We start from the raw sequence: 14,118 nt of genomic DNA on the forward strand, positions 1-14,118 counted from the left end.
CAGCCACAGTCGCAGGAGCACGTTCTGGTATGCTTTTCAGTAACTTTCAAATGCTACGTGTGGTTATTAACGCAGGTAAAGTACAGAGCTAGAATGGAAGACAACATTTCTCATCTCAGATACCTGAAAAGCTCCATGGCAGGACACAGCACACTAAACATGAAGCACTGTCGTTATCCAATGTTTTCAGATCTTCCAGGCAGTAATGACTGCTTTCAGTGAGCTATGAAGGACTGGACAGCTTTATTTTCTTGTACCTAGACTTCCCCCTCTTTAAAGTGAGGATAATAGTAACAGTTAACATTCACTGAGCGTTTTCTAATGTGCCAGGTACTATTTCAAGCATTAAATGAAGTCGTTTAACCCTTTGGTATCTGAATGACGGCTCTCTCCATCCTCCAGGTGAGAAAGCGAAGCACAGGTTAGAGGGCTCAGTCTTGGCCACAGTACGTGATCTCTCTTCCTCTTAGACTGTGAGGGCTACAGACAACAAAATTTGGTGCTTTTCTGACAACAGACATTCTGATACTGAAGCAGGCAGAGAAATGGGAAAAGGGAGAAAGACCTGATGATCTCTTTCAGCCGTGAATCCAACTATCTCTGGGACTGGAATACCTCTAGACTTCCCAGCTATAAAAGCCAACAAATATCCCTTTTCATAGCGAGTTTAAGTTGGGTTTTTGTCCCTTAAGTTTCCTTACCAAGACCTGTTCTTGAATTTTACTATAAGTATAAAGAGTCTTGAAAAGCTCTGAGCTTCAATCTGTCCTCTATAAGCACCATGCATTTAGGAAAAGGATATTCAAAATAAGTATAAAGATTGAACACAATTCCTCAAATTTTGAAGCCACACCCCCTTGGTGGGCAAACCAAACATGACCAAGGTCAGCCTGAATGACTAGATCACATCCCCACCCCACCTCCCTTCCTCAGTCAGTGGCTTCATAATGGCAGCCATATATTTTCCATCCACACAAACAGTCACACATCAAGGTCAATACTGAGCCTGCCAAGCATAACACATGTGGATGTACTTTCATGAAGAAGATATATGAAAACATAATACAGCACAGCACATTCTGACACTAAAACATGGGAGCGAAGACTGGAATGTAGAACAAATGACCAGCCTATAATACAGAGGATGCACATTCTACTCAAGTTCCCATAGACTAGTGAACATGTTTCCAGTTAATCGAGTAGCTAATTCACGGACTCCAGTCTCTTTTCACTTCTAATCACTTCGAGGGTAGTTGTAGTTTATCATTTTTGAAGAAACCCTGTAAGAAAAACTGACATTCCTTTATCTCTTTTCCCTTAAAAAATACAACCAAACAAACCGTGAATTACTACACGCCAAGACCACGACCTTACCCTCAGTGTGATCACAACAACTGCTCTGTTCTTGTTAGCTTCAGCACTAGGCTGAAGATCTGGACTGCAATGATACTAGAAAGGCCAGGCTCTACAACTCTCAGACTGCTAAAGTGCCAGATGAGAATATAACCTTCAATTCACCTAACTCTTAATTACTCCTGCTGCTAAGTCACTTCAGTTGTGTCCGACTCTGTGCGACCCCATAGACGGCAGCCCACCAGGCCCCGCCATCCCTGGGATTCTTCAGGCAAGAACACTGGAGTGGGTTGCCATTTCCTTCTCCAAGGCATGAAAGTGAAAAGTCAAAGTGAAGTCGTCCAGTCATGTCCGACTCTTCGAGACCCCATGGACTGCAGCCTACCAGGCTCCTCCATCCATGGGATTTTCCAGGCAAGAGTACTGGAGTGGGGTGCCACTGCCTTATTCCTGCTGATGATTAAATAATTCAAAATGGGTTTTTTTTTGGGGGGGGCTCATACATGGTTTAGCAGCATAGTGGGATGAGGAAAAAGCTGATTGATGACAGAGAAATAAGTAGTTTATATACTCTGTTGGTAAAAAGCAGGGTATAAATAAATACAACCTTCAGCATTCAACAAACATCCACCAAGTGCCTATTCTGAGTATACAAAATAAGTAAGACACAGAATCGGACCCCTCAAGAAGCTCACATTCTAGCTGTGATGATGGAAAGATTTTCAAATAAAATATAATTTAGTAAATGCTAAAATACAGTATCAAGAACAGATGTTCTAAAAATACTCATTCAAAAGCTGTGAAATCTCAATTATCTTCTACCATTAAGAAAGTCAAATTGCAGCATGAATAGTCTCCAGTGACAGAAAACTGCTACAATCTCAAACTCCCAGAAATTGAAGGGTGAAGAAAAAGGTTCCTGCCATGCAATCATCCTCAGAGGCACAACCACCTGGAGAGGGGCAGATTTAAATTTAAATTAACTGGTTTAAGAGATAACTGAGTAATGAAAATTAATCAGCAAAACTATTTTAATAATGAACATAAAGTAACCTAACATTAATCCTCAACAACTGAGCTGAGTTTATCTAACATTAATATGAATATTATTAGACAAGGATGACATCTGGTTTACACAAGATTTTTTTTGGTTTGAACAAAAGTTAGATGTATGTATGTAGGGCTTCCCTGGTTCAGATGGTAAAGAATCTATCTGCAATGCAGGAGACCTGGGTTCAATGCCTGGGTCAGGAAGACTCCCCTGGAGAAGGGAATGGCTACCTGCTTTAGTATTCTTACCTGGAGAATCCCATGGACAGAGAAGCCTGGTGGGGATCCATGGAGTTGCAAACAATTGGACATGACTGAGCAACTAACACTTTCTCTTTCACTTTGAATGTATGAGGTTTCAATTAATTTGCCTCATATTTGGATTATATGTGTAATATATTGCCTTTACCATACGAAAGCAAAGAAGGAAAAGATGTGCTCTCATGATAAAGAAAGGAGAAGCAAATGGCAACCCACTCCAGTATTCTTCCCCGGAGAATCCCATGGACAAAGGAGCCTGGCAGGCTACAGTCCATGGAGTCACAAGAGTCGGACACGACTTAGCGACTAAACCACCACCACCTAAAGTGGGCTTCCCTGGTGGCTCAGACTGCAAAGAATCTTCCTGCTAATAATGCAGGAGACCCAGCTTCAATCCTTGGGTCAGAAAGATCCCCTGGAAAAGGGAACAGCAACCCACTTTTAGTTGGAGTTTCAATATCAGACTCTCAAAACTAATAGAATGAATAGACAGAGCTTCCAGGGTAGTAAACGCACCAAGTTCTAGGAGGAGGGGGCAGCCTAAGCTCTACAAAGACAGAAGCTCCCCTGCTCAGGACCCTTCCAGACCTTGCCCCAAAACTGCTTCATTCAGCTGCTCATTTATATCCTTTATAATAAATCAGTAATAGTAATTAAGTGTCTCCCTGAGTTTTGTGAGCCATTCTAGCAAATGATCAAACCTGAGCTGAGAAGGAGGTCATGAAAACGCCTAGTTTATAGCCATTCAGTCAGAAGTATCAGACTTGAAATCAGAATCAGAAAAGGGAGGCAGTCTTACAGGACTAAGCTCTTCATGTATGGGGTTTGTACTAACTCCACGTAGTGTCAGAATTGAATTAAATTGTAGGACACCCAATTGATGTCCACAGAGAAGTGAAGACATACTTGGTGTGGAAACACCCACACACTTGGTGTCAGAAGTGTTGAGCAGAGGAACAGCTTTCCTTTAGAGAGGTTAAACACCAGAGTCACAGAGCTCAGTACACAGCTGGGCTTTGGAGTCAAGCAAATTCTAGGACAACACTCTCAAATAGTAAAATGTGTTTGAGTAAAATGAAAGCCATCTCATTATTTATACTCATAACAAACATGCATGGTTATTGATAACAATTAAGAGTTGGAAAACTAACAAGAATTGCAACATTAATTCTTACCTGTGTCTGCCTCATTGCTCGTTCCACTCGGCGTGTGCTTCCTCTCTCAAGTTTTGTCCGGAGGATCAAAGCTGATGTCTGAATGGCCCAGAACTTGGGTTGTGAAAGTAAACACTGATGGGGAGGGGGAAAAAAAAAGACCACAAAAGAAATGGATAAACTGGATAATCCACTCTGAATATAACAAAATTAATATATCAGGATACAGTTGAGTGACGATTTGAAAATCATCTCAGCAAAAAATAAAAGACAACGTGCTTTCAAATATTTTTGGAAAAGAATGTGTTCATTTGAGCAGAATCATTACTTAACTGAGCTGACCTGTTCAGCTGATTAAATTCCTTAAGGAATGAGTCAGAATTATTTCCAGATAATCGAAACAGTAAATGGAATAAATCATACCATTAATTAATACATCTTTTTTATCTCGTAAGTTATACAAATGTAGAAGACCATACTTCTCAAATTTGAAATAAATTTTTAAAAATTATCCAAACTCACAAATGAAAACAAATAATTAGAAATCTAATGCCTTTTCACTTAAAAATACCCTAATCTCCTGATGCAAAGGCACATCAAAGTTTAAGGAAACCATCCTAACATTTTTGAGAATGCTTTCTAGTCCTGGTTAGGGTAGAGAGTCTCTAATTTTAGTTAAATGTTATCCTAGAGGGACATCTTAAGAAAGACTAGCTTATCAGAAAATCATGAATATGCACACACTGAAACCTAGACCCGGAGAAAGCTGTGACCACCATCAGCTCAGAGAGTGCAGTAGAAACCACTGAATCTGTCCACAAATGCACGGGGTGAGGATGAGTGGGTTCTGGGTGCACAAGAACAGGGGGAAAATGTATTCTGATGCAGTAGGGACTGCTCAGTATAATGAACACAATTTAAGCTCTTTGCTGATGACATGGAAACCAACAGTGACCCTGAGTGATCATTCCCCAACAGTAACTTACAGTGAAGGTTGCTTCAAAGAAAGGCAAAAGGCGTAACTGTCTGACAGTTGACCACATTCTTATTTACTTATTTATAAAAATCAGATATAAAAAAATCCTAGTTAACTAGAGTCCAATGAATCATTCAAAACCTAGCTGTCCATTAGAAGAAGCTTTTGGTATTTTAAAAGGTAAATCAGACCTCTGAGAGCAGGATCTGAGCATCAGTGTTTTTTAAAACACTCTCCAAATAATTCTAAGACATAGCCAAATTGAAGAATTGCAAAGCTAAGCTAATACAAGTGTTGTTTAGTCACTAAATAGTGTCCAACTCTTTTGCGACCCCATGGAGTGTAGCCTGCCAGGCTCCTCCAACCATGGGACTCTCCAGGCAAGAATACTGGAGTAGGCTGCCATTTCTTTCTCCAGGGGATCTTCCTGATGTAGGAAATGAACTCTTGTCTCCTGCATTGGCAGGCAGATTCCTTACCGAGCCACCAGGGAAGCCACACGATTATTTGTTTTTTGGTTAAAGGCACTAATAACTCCAAATTCTCATTAAAAGTTAGCAATAAGTCTTTCAATGAAGTATAAATTCTATCACAGTCTCTCCAACTCTTTACTGTACCATGAATGGCCAGCTCACTTTCATCATATCTATTATTTGCCTGGCGGCTGCGACCAGCGCACTAACCGTGGGCGAGAGGAGACCCCACATCCGAGGTCAGGGGCAGAAGCTGGGAGGACCCCATGCCCAAAGGGTGGCAGCCAAGAGGAGTTACCCCACGTCCGAGGTGAGGGGCAGCAGCCGAGAGTGCCAGGCTGTGATGGTGCAGGAACGGCGGAGAGGAGCTACCCAAGTCCGAGGTCAGGGGCAGCGGCCGGAAGGAGTTACCCCACATCCGAGGTCAGGGGCAGCGGCCAGGAGGAGTTACCCCACCTCCGAAGTCAGGGGCGGCGGCCGGGAGGAGCAACCCCACGTCCAAGGAGCGGTGGCTGCGCGGGTGCAGGAGGGTCTAGAGGAGCTATCCCACGTTGAAGGTCAAGAAGGGCGGCGGTGAGGAGATACCCCTCGTCCAAGGGAAGGAGCAGTGGCTGCGCTTTGCTGGAGCAGCCAAGAAGAGATACCCCACGCCCAAGGTAAGAGAAACCCAAGTAAGACGGTAGGTGTTGCAAGAGGGCATCAGAGGGCAGACACACTGAAACCATACTCACAGAAAACTAGTCAATCTAATCACACTAGGACCACAGCCTTGTCTAACTCAAATGAAACTAAGCCATGCCCGTGGGGCAACCCAAGATGGGCGGGTCATAGTGGAGAGATCTGACAGAATGTGGTCCACTGGAGAAGGGACTGGCAAACCACTTCAGTATCTTGCTTTGAGAATCTCATGAACAATATGAAAAGGCAAAATGATAGGATACTGAAAGAGGAACTCCCCAGATCAGTAGGTGACCAATTGCTACTGGAGATCAGTGGAGAAATAACTCAAGAAAGAATGAAAGGATGGAGCCAAAGCAAAAAGAACACCCAGCTATGGATGTGACTGGTGATAGAAGCAAGGTCTGATGCTGTAAAGAGCAATATTGCATAGGAACCTGGAATGTCAGGTCCATGAATCAAGGCAAATTGGAAGTGGTCAAACAAGACATGGCAAGAGTGAATGTTGACATTCTAGGAAGCAGCGAACTGAAATGGACTGGAATGGGTGAATTTAACTCAGATAACCATTATATCTACTACTGCGGGCAGGAATCCCTCAGAAGAAATGGAGTAGCCATCATGGTCAACAAAGAGTCTGAAATGCAGTACTTGGATGCAATCTCAAAAACGACAGAATGATCTCTGTTCGTTTCCAAGGCAAACCATTCAGTATCACACCAGTAATCCAAGTCTATGCCCCAACCAGTAATGCTGAAAAGCTGAAGTTGAACGGTTCTATGAAGACCTACAAGACCTTTTAGAACTAACACCCAAAAAAGATGTCCTTTTCATTATAGGGGACTGGATGCAAAAGTAGGAAGTCAAGAAACACCTGGAGTAACAGGCAAATTTGGCCTTGGAATACGGAATGAAGCAGGGCAAAGACTAATACAGTTTTGCCAAGAAAATGCACTGGTCACAGCAAACACCCTCTTCCAACAACACAAGAGAAGACTCTACACATGGACATCACCAGATGGTCAACACCAAAATCAGACTGATTATATTTTTTGCAGCCAAAGATGGAGAAGCTCTATACAGTCAGCAAAAACAAGACCAGGGGCTGACTGTGGCTCAGACCATGAACTCCTTATTGCCAAATTCAGACTGAAACTGAAGAAAGTAGGGAAAATCACTAGACCATTCAGGTATGACCTAAATCAAATCCCTTATGATTATACAGTGGAAGTGAGAAATAGATTTAAGGGCCTAGATCTGATTGATAGAGTGCCTGATGAACTATGGAATGAGGTTCATGACACTGTACAGGAGACAGGGATCAAGACCATCCCCATGGAAAAGAAATGCAAAAAAGCAAAATGGCTGTCTGGGGAGGCCTTACAAATAGCTATGAAAAGAAGAGAAGCGAAAAAGCAAAGGAGAAAAGGAAGGATATAAGCATCTGAATGCAGAGTTCCAGAGAATAGCTAGAAGAGATAAGAAAGCCTTCTTCAGCAATCAATGCAGAGAAATAGAGGAAAACAACAGAATGGGAAAGACTAAGATCTCTTCGAGAAAATTAGAGATACCAAGGGAACATTTCATGCAAAGATGACCTTGATAAAGGACAGGAATGGTATGGACCTAACAGAAGCAGAAGATATTAAAAAGAGGTGGCAAGAATACACAGAAGAACTGTACAAAAAAGATCTTCACGACCCAGATAATCACGATGGTGTAATCACTCATCTAGAGCCAGACATTCTGGAATGTGAAGTCAAGTGGGCCTTAGAAAGCATCACTACGAACAAAGCTAGTGGAGGTGATGGAATTCCAGTGGAGCTATTTCAAATCCTGAAAGATGATGCTGTGAAAGTGCTACACTCAATATGCCAGCAAATTTGGAAAACTCAGCAGTGGCCACAGGACTGGAAAAGGTCAGTTTTCATTCCAATCCCAAAGAAAGGCAATACCAAAGAATGCTCAAACTACTGCACAGCTGCACTCATCTCACACGCTAGTAAAGTAATACTCAAAATTCTCCAAGCCAGGCCTCAGCAATATGTGAACCATGAACTTCCTGATGTTCAAGCTGGTTTTAGAAAAGGCAGAGGAACCAGAGATCAAATTGCCAACATCTGCTGGATCATGGAAAAAGCAAGAGAGTTCTAGAAAAACATCTATTTCTGCTTTATTGACTATGCCAAAGCCTTTGACTGTGTGGATCATAATAAACTGTGGAAAATTCTGAAAGAGATGAGAATACCAGACCAGCTGACCTGCCTCTTGACAAATCTGTATGCAGGTCAGGAAGCAACAGTTAGAACTGGACATGGAACAACAGACTGGTTCCAAATAGGAAAAGGAGTTCGTCAAGGCTGTATATTGTCACCCTGCTTATTTAACTTATATGCAGAGTACATCATGAGAAACGCTGGACTGGAAGAAGCACAAGCTGGAATCAAGATTTCCGGGAGAAATATCAATAACCTCAGATATGCAGATGACACTGCCCTTATGGCAGAAAGTGAAGAGGAACTCAAAAGCCTCTTGATGAAAATGAAAGTGGAGAGTGAAAAAGTTGGCTTAAAGCATTCAGAAAATGAAGATCATGGCATCTGGTCCCATCACTTCATGGCAAACTGATGGGGAAAGGGTGGAAACAGTGTCAGACTTTATTTTTCTGGGCTCCAAAATCACCGCAGATGGTTACTGCAGCCATGAAAAGAAAAGATGCTTACTCCTTGGAAGGAAAGTTATGACCAACCTTGATAGCATATTCAAAAGCAGAGACATTACTTTGCCAACAAAGGTCCACCTAGTCAAGGCTATGGTTTTTCCTGTGGTCATGTATGGATGTGAGAGTTGGACTGTGAAGAAGGCTGAGCGCCGAAGAATTGACGCTTTTGAACTGTGGTGTTGGAAAAGACTCTAGAGAGCCCCTTGGACTGCAAGGAGATCCAACCAGTCCATTCTGAAGGAGATCAGCCCTGGGATTTCTTTGGAAGGAATGATGCTAAAGCTGAAACTCCAGTACTTTGGCCACCTCGTGTGAAAAGTTGACTCATTGGAAAAGACTCTGATGCTGGGAGGGATTGGGGGCAGGAGGAAAAGGGGATGACAGAGGATGAGATGGATGGATGGCATCACTGACTCGATGGACGTGAGTCTGAGTGAACTCCAGGAGTTGGTGATGGACAGGGAGGCCTGGCGTGCTGCAATTTATGGGGTCGCAAAGAGTCGGACACAACTGAGTGACTGAACTGAACTGAAGTGATGGGTACGGGAATTTTCAACTCCAAATCTAGGCCTACTTTTTTATAATAAAAACGAAAACAACAGATTAGGTTACATGCTCAATGTCACACCTTCGTTAGTAGCAAAAGCTGATTCTAATACTTTTGGGGTCTCTTGATTACCAAAAACATGTTTGTTTGTTTGTTTTTTGGCATAAGCTGCAACCATTTTCGCTTTGTAACTGAAATATAGTTGATACAATATTTTTTCAGTTTCTACACGACGATTTGACATTTACATACATTATAAAGTATAAAGGGATTACCCCAAGAAGTCCAGTAACCATCTTTCCCCATACAAAGATATTATATCCCCATGACTTACTTATTATATAGGTGGAGGTTTGTAACTGTTAATCTCCTTTACCTATTTTGCCCACCCCACCTCACTTTCTGGCAGTCACCTGTTTCTTCTCTCAATCTATGAGTCTGTTTTGTTTTGTTTGCGCTTTTTTAGGGTCACTATATAAGTGAGGTCAAGTAGTCCTTCTTGTCTGACTTATAACACCCTCTAGATCCATCCATGTTGTCGCAAATAGCAAGACGTCACCTTTTTTGGCCGCAGAACATTTGTATTGTTTTCTCAACACTTTCTCCAAGGAAGTGGATGACAGTACCCAGGAAACACTGGTAGAGCAATGTAAGTAGAGCATTCAGTGAGGAAAAAAAAAAACTTTAGGAAACTGCTATATTAAAGGGAAGTAGAAGGAGTAAACAAAGAATATACAAATAAAGTAGAAAGAGAATCAGAAGAACTCATTCTTACTGAAGTGTGTTCATTCATTACTTCACTCGAGCACTTACTCTGCACAAGGCAATGTGCACAAGGCCCCAGGGACAGGGCAGTAAGCAAGACAAACAAGGTCCCTGCCCTCAGAGAATGAACATTCTACTGCAATGACTATTAGGTAACCTTCAGTTCAGTTCAGTTGCTCAGTTGTGTCCGACTCTTTGCGACCATGAATCGCAGCACACCAGGCCTCCCTGTCCATCACCATTCTTCTATTAATATAACTAAGCTCAAAACAAAGAATGAAACTTTTTTCAGTAAGTAAATCTGCATAGTGATTCTCCTACGTACAGTGCGTGGCCTTTTTTCTATCCATTTTATTAAAGGGACTGTCTCTGTAACCTCATGACATCATGGAAGAGCACCTAGGAAAAGACTCTGTAAAACAGGGCAGATCATCTCACGTCAGCCAGAGCTTGATCAGAATCCCAGGGAGGTGATTAGCTGGGAAGTCACCTCACCTCTCAGGATCTCAATTTTCATCTCTCTAAAATAGGAACAGTAATTCCCATCTCTCACAAACTTGTGAGGATTATGAACAATAAGCATGAATAGGTGATGCTTAACAAGCCTCTGAGAGTACCTGCTGAAAAACACATCCCCTACCACCGGGATTTCTCCTCCTACAAAGCTTTCTCTCACCCTCGGAAAAAAGGCACCATCCAGAGTGGGCACGGGTGATGGCCCTAACCACTGGCAACTCCCAAAACAGGGCACCCAAGCATACCTAGTATTTTCAGCTGAAGGACTCTGAGGAAACAGCAGATCACTCTGATCTTCACCTCTGAAATAGGTCATAAAACTCTGTGAGAGGTGCCCACCCTCTCACAAAAAGAGGAAAGGAGCATTCTTATCTCTGAAGACAAAGGGATGCTGAGAATCCCAAGAAGCCTAAGTCTCCCCCAGTTTATAGTCCTTACCTTTGCCCTATCACACTCCTCCATGACTGCCCACACTTCGTCAAACCCACCAGGTGCTTAGTCGCTCAGTCACGTCCAACTCTGCGACCCCATGGACTGTAGCCCGCCAGGCTCCTCTGTCCATGGGGATTCTCCAGGCCAGAATACCAGAGTGGGTTGCTATGCCCTCCTCCAGGGGATCTTCCCGACCCAGGAATCAAACCCAGGTCTCCCGCATTGCAGGCAGATTCTTTACTGTCTGAGCCACCAGGCATAAAATACTCAAATTAAACTGTTTCTTCAGGTCTTATAACCTTATGAAGGCTCCCATGTCACACAAAACCTGTATTAAGTAAATGTGTGTGCTTTTTTCCTGTTAATCTTTGTCAGTTTAATTTTCAGACCCAGCCTGGGACCCTAAGAAGGCTGAGGAAAACTTTCAGCTTCCAGCCACACGGTCACTTTACTAATAACATCAAGGGGCAGACCAGTGCAGGCGGTAGGCTTGTCAGTTAAATCCCAGCTTTAAAAGGTTTGCACACCAAAGCGGGGGTGGGGGGATATTTGCCTCAGGAAAACTACCAACTCAGACTGTTTTCTATGCTGGCAAGAGAACAAGAGTTTGCCTGAGACTTTAATGTGAGGGTCAAGCAAAACATTCTCACTAAACGCTGAAAGTAAAATGCAATCTGAAAAATAGACATTTGCAAAGCTTTAAAGAAAGAACTGGCTGGATAATGATATCACGGAAGAATGCATTTATCTTATGTTTGGCTGGGAGATGTCTGACTTGGGAAAGTCTTTCTAAAGGAGGTAACTGCAGATAGGCTTTGTTTAATATATCTTACAAAACACTGCTGCCACAAGGGAAGACTCAATCAGAATATGGGATACACAAAAAGAAAATTAAACAGGTGACACATGCTTTAATGCTTTGTATAGCTGCAGAATGTTCATTTTATTGCTGAATAATATTTCACTGCAATATGCAACCTATTTAACTATTATATTGCTAATGGGCATTTAGGTAATTTCCAATCTGGGAACTACCAGATGTCCAATGAATATTCTAATGTGCTATCAGAATGTGCCATCATGAACATGCTAAAACAGGTTCTTTAGCTCAACATGTATTTCTGTTAGACATGCATTAATACTTAGGAGTGAAACTGCTAGGTCAGAGTATTGAGCTTTCATGAATACTCCAATCTTCTGACAGGTTTTCTACTTTACACTCTTATTAGAAACATTAGAGTCCTTGTTGCTTCACAACCTTGCAACACTCAACACTATCTGTTTGTTTTTTTTTTTTTTGCATTTTAGCCATTCTGGTGAATATTTAGTAGTATTTCATATGGTTAACTTATATGTCTGTAACAAATTCACATTTCTCTAATGATTAATGAAGCTGAGCACCTTTTAACATGTTAATGACCATTTTAGTCCTCTCTTATAAGTTCCTACTGAAGTCCTTTGCCTCTTGTTTTCTACTGAGTTGTCAAAATTTTTCTTGATAATTTGTTATATATTCTTATTTTTTGGACACAAGCCCTCTGTCTTTTTGTTGGAGGAGGGTGATAGATTACTATTCTTATTTGACAAATACTTACACAACACATACTTGTGTTGGCAAGGCACTGGTCTAAGTGCCTTACAGATACTAATGGCATCTTTTAATTTTTAAAAAGTGCTTAATATTAATAATAATCTAGTTTATCATTTTTGTTTTATGGTTAGAGCTTTATTGTTGTTTTTGACTGTCCTAAAGTCTCAAAGATGTTCTCCTATAGTTTCCTCTTAAAAACTTTACCGTTCTGCTTTTCACTTCTACACATTCAATCTGGAATTGATTTTTGTATATTTAGTATGATATAGGGGTTAAGATAGACTGTCTCCATACAAATACAAATCATCTAGTACCATTTATCCAAAAGCCTACCCCTTCCCCACAGCACTGTGGTGCCAACTTTGACATAAGTCAGATGAACCACGTATGTATAGCTCTGTTTTTTGGACTTTCTGTTCCACTGGTTAGTTTTTATTTCCTCGTGTCAAAATGTCTTAATTCAGTGTTTTTCAAACTTTAAAGTGCACAAGAATAATCTAGGCAGATTGTTAAAACAGACTCCTTGGCCCCAACCCCAAACACTCGGCTTCAGTAGGGTGTAAAGTTAAGCAGGAGAAATTCCATTTCTAACAAGCTCCCAGGTGATGCTGATGCTGCCAGTCCAAGAATCACTACATGTTAAGCTGTCTTAATTGATACAGTTTTATAATAAGTCTTGGTATCTGCCAACCTAAGTACTCCAATTCTGTTCTTCATGACTCCCTTAGCTATTCTTAGCTAAGGAAATGCAAAGGCATTTCCATGTGAATTTTAAAGTCAGCTTGAGTTCCACAAAATCAAAAGGACAGCAGCAGCAGCAGCAACAAAGGAAACAATAACAAGAAAAATCAAGCCACTGGGATTCTGTCAGGGATGGCATTGATAACAGAGGTTAATTTGAGAAGAGCTGAAATTTCAATATTGAGTACTGTATATGAATACTGTATATCCCATGTATATATACACTGTATATCCCATGAATACTATATATCCCTCCATTTATTTAGGTCCTTATCAATTTCTCTTAATAATGTCCTGTTGCTGTTGTTCAGTCACTCAGTCGTGTCTGACCCTTTGTGACGCTACGGACAGCAGCACACTGGGTTTCCCTGTCCTTCACCATCCCAAGTTTGCTTAAACTTATGCCCACTGAATCGGTGATGGCATCCTATCATCTCAACCTCTACTGTCCCCTTCTCTTCCTGCCTTTAATGTTTCCAAGCATCAGGGTCTTTTCAAATGAGTTAGCTCTTCACATCAGGTGGCCAAAGTATTGGAGCTTCAGTATCAATCCTTCCAATGAATATTCAGGGTTGATTTCCTTTAGGATTGACTGGTTTAATCTCCTTGCAGTCCAAGGGATTCTCAAGGGTCTTCACCAACACCAAAGCTCAAAAGCATCAATTCTTCAGTGCTCAGCCTTCCTTACGGTCCAACTCTCGTATCTATATATGACTACCGGAAAAACCACAGCTTTGACTATACAGGCCTTTGTAGGCAAATAATGTCTTTGCTTGTTAATATGTTGTCTAGGTTTGTCATTGCTTTTCTTCTAAGGAGCAAGCATCTTAATTTTATGGCAACAGTCACCATCTGCAGT

The 14,118-nt window shown here is 41.6% G+C and overlaps 1 protein-coding gene across 3 annotated transcripts in view; it reads right to left on the bottom strand.

Moving 5' to 3' along the window:
• The window catches only part of TTC27 (tetratricopeptide repeat domain 27), a 180,551-nt gene that overhangs the window by 96,490 nt on the left and 69,943 nt on the right, over positions 1–14,118 (bottom strand). For all 3 annotated transcript variants that reach the window (XM_070379762.1, XM_070379761.1, XM_005893003.3), the window contains one exon: positions 3,840–3,953. In XM_070379762.1, coding sequence (XP_070235863.1) covers positions 3,840–3,953 — 114 coding nt within the window. The remainder of the gene's footprint in view (positions 1–3,839; positions 3,954–14,118) is intronic.

The sequence above is a fragment of the Bos mutus genome, chromosome 11 (assembly GCF_027580195.1).
Source record: "Bos mutus isolate GX-2022 chromosome 11, NWIPB_WYAK_1.1, whole genome shotgun sequence".
Lineage (NCBI taxonomy): Eukaryota > Metazoa > Chordata > Mammalia > Artiodactyla > Bovidae > Bos > Bos mutus.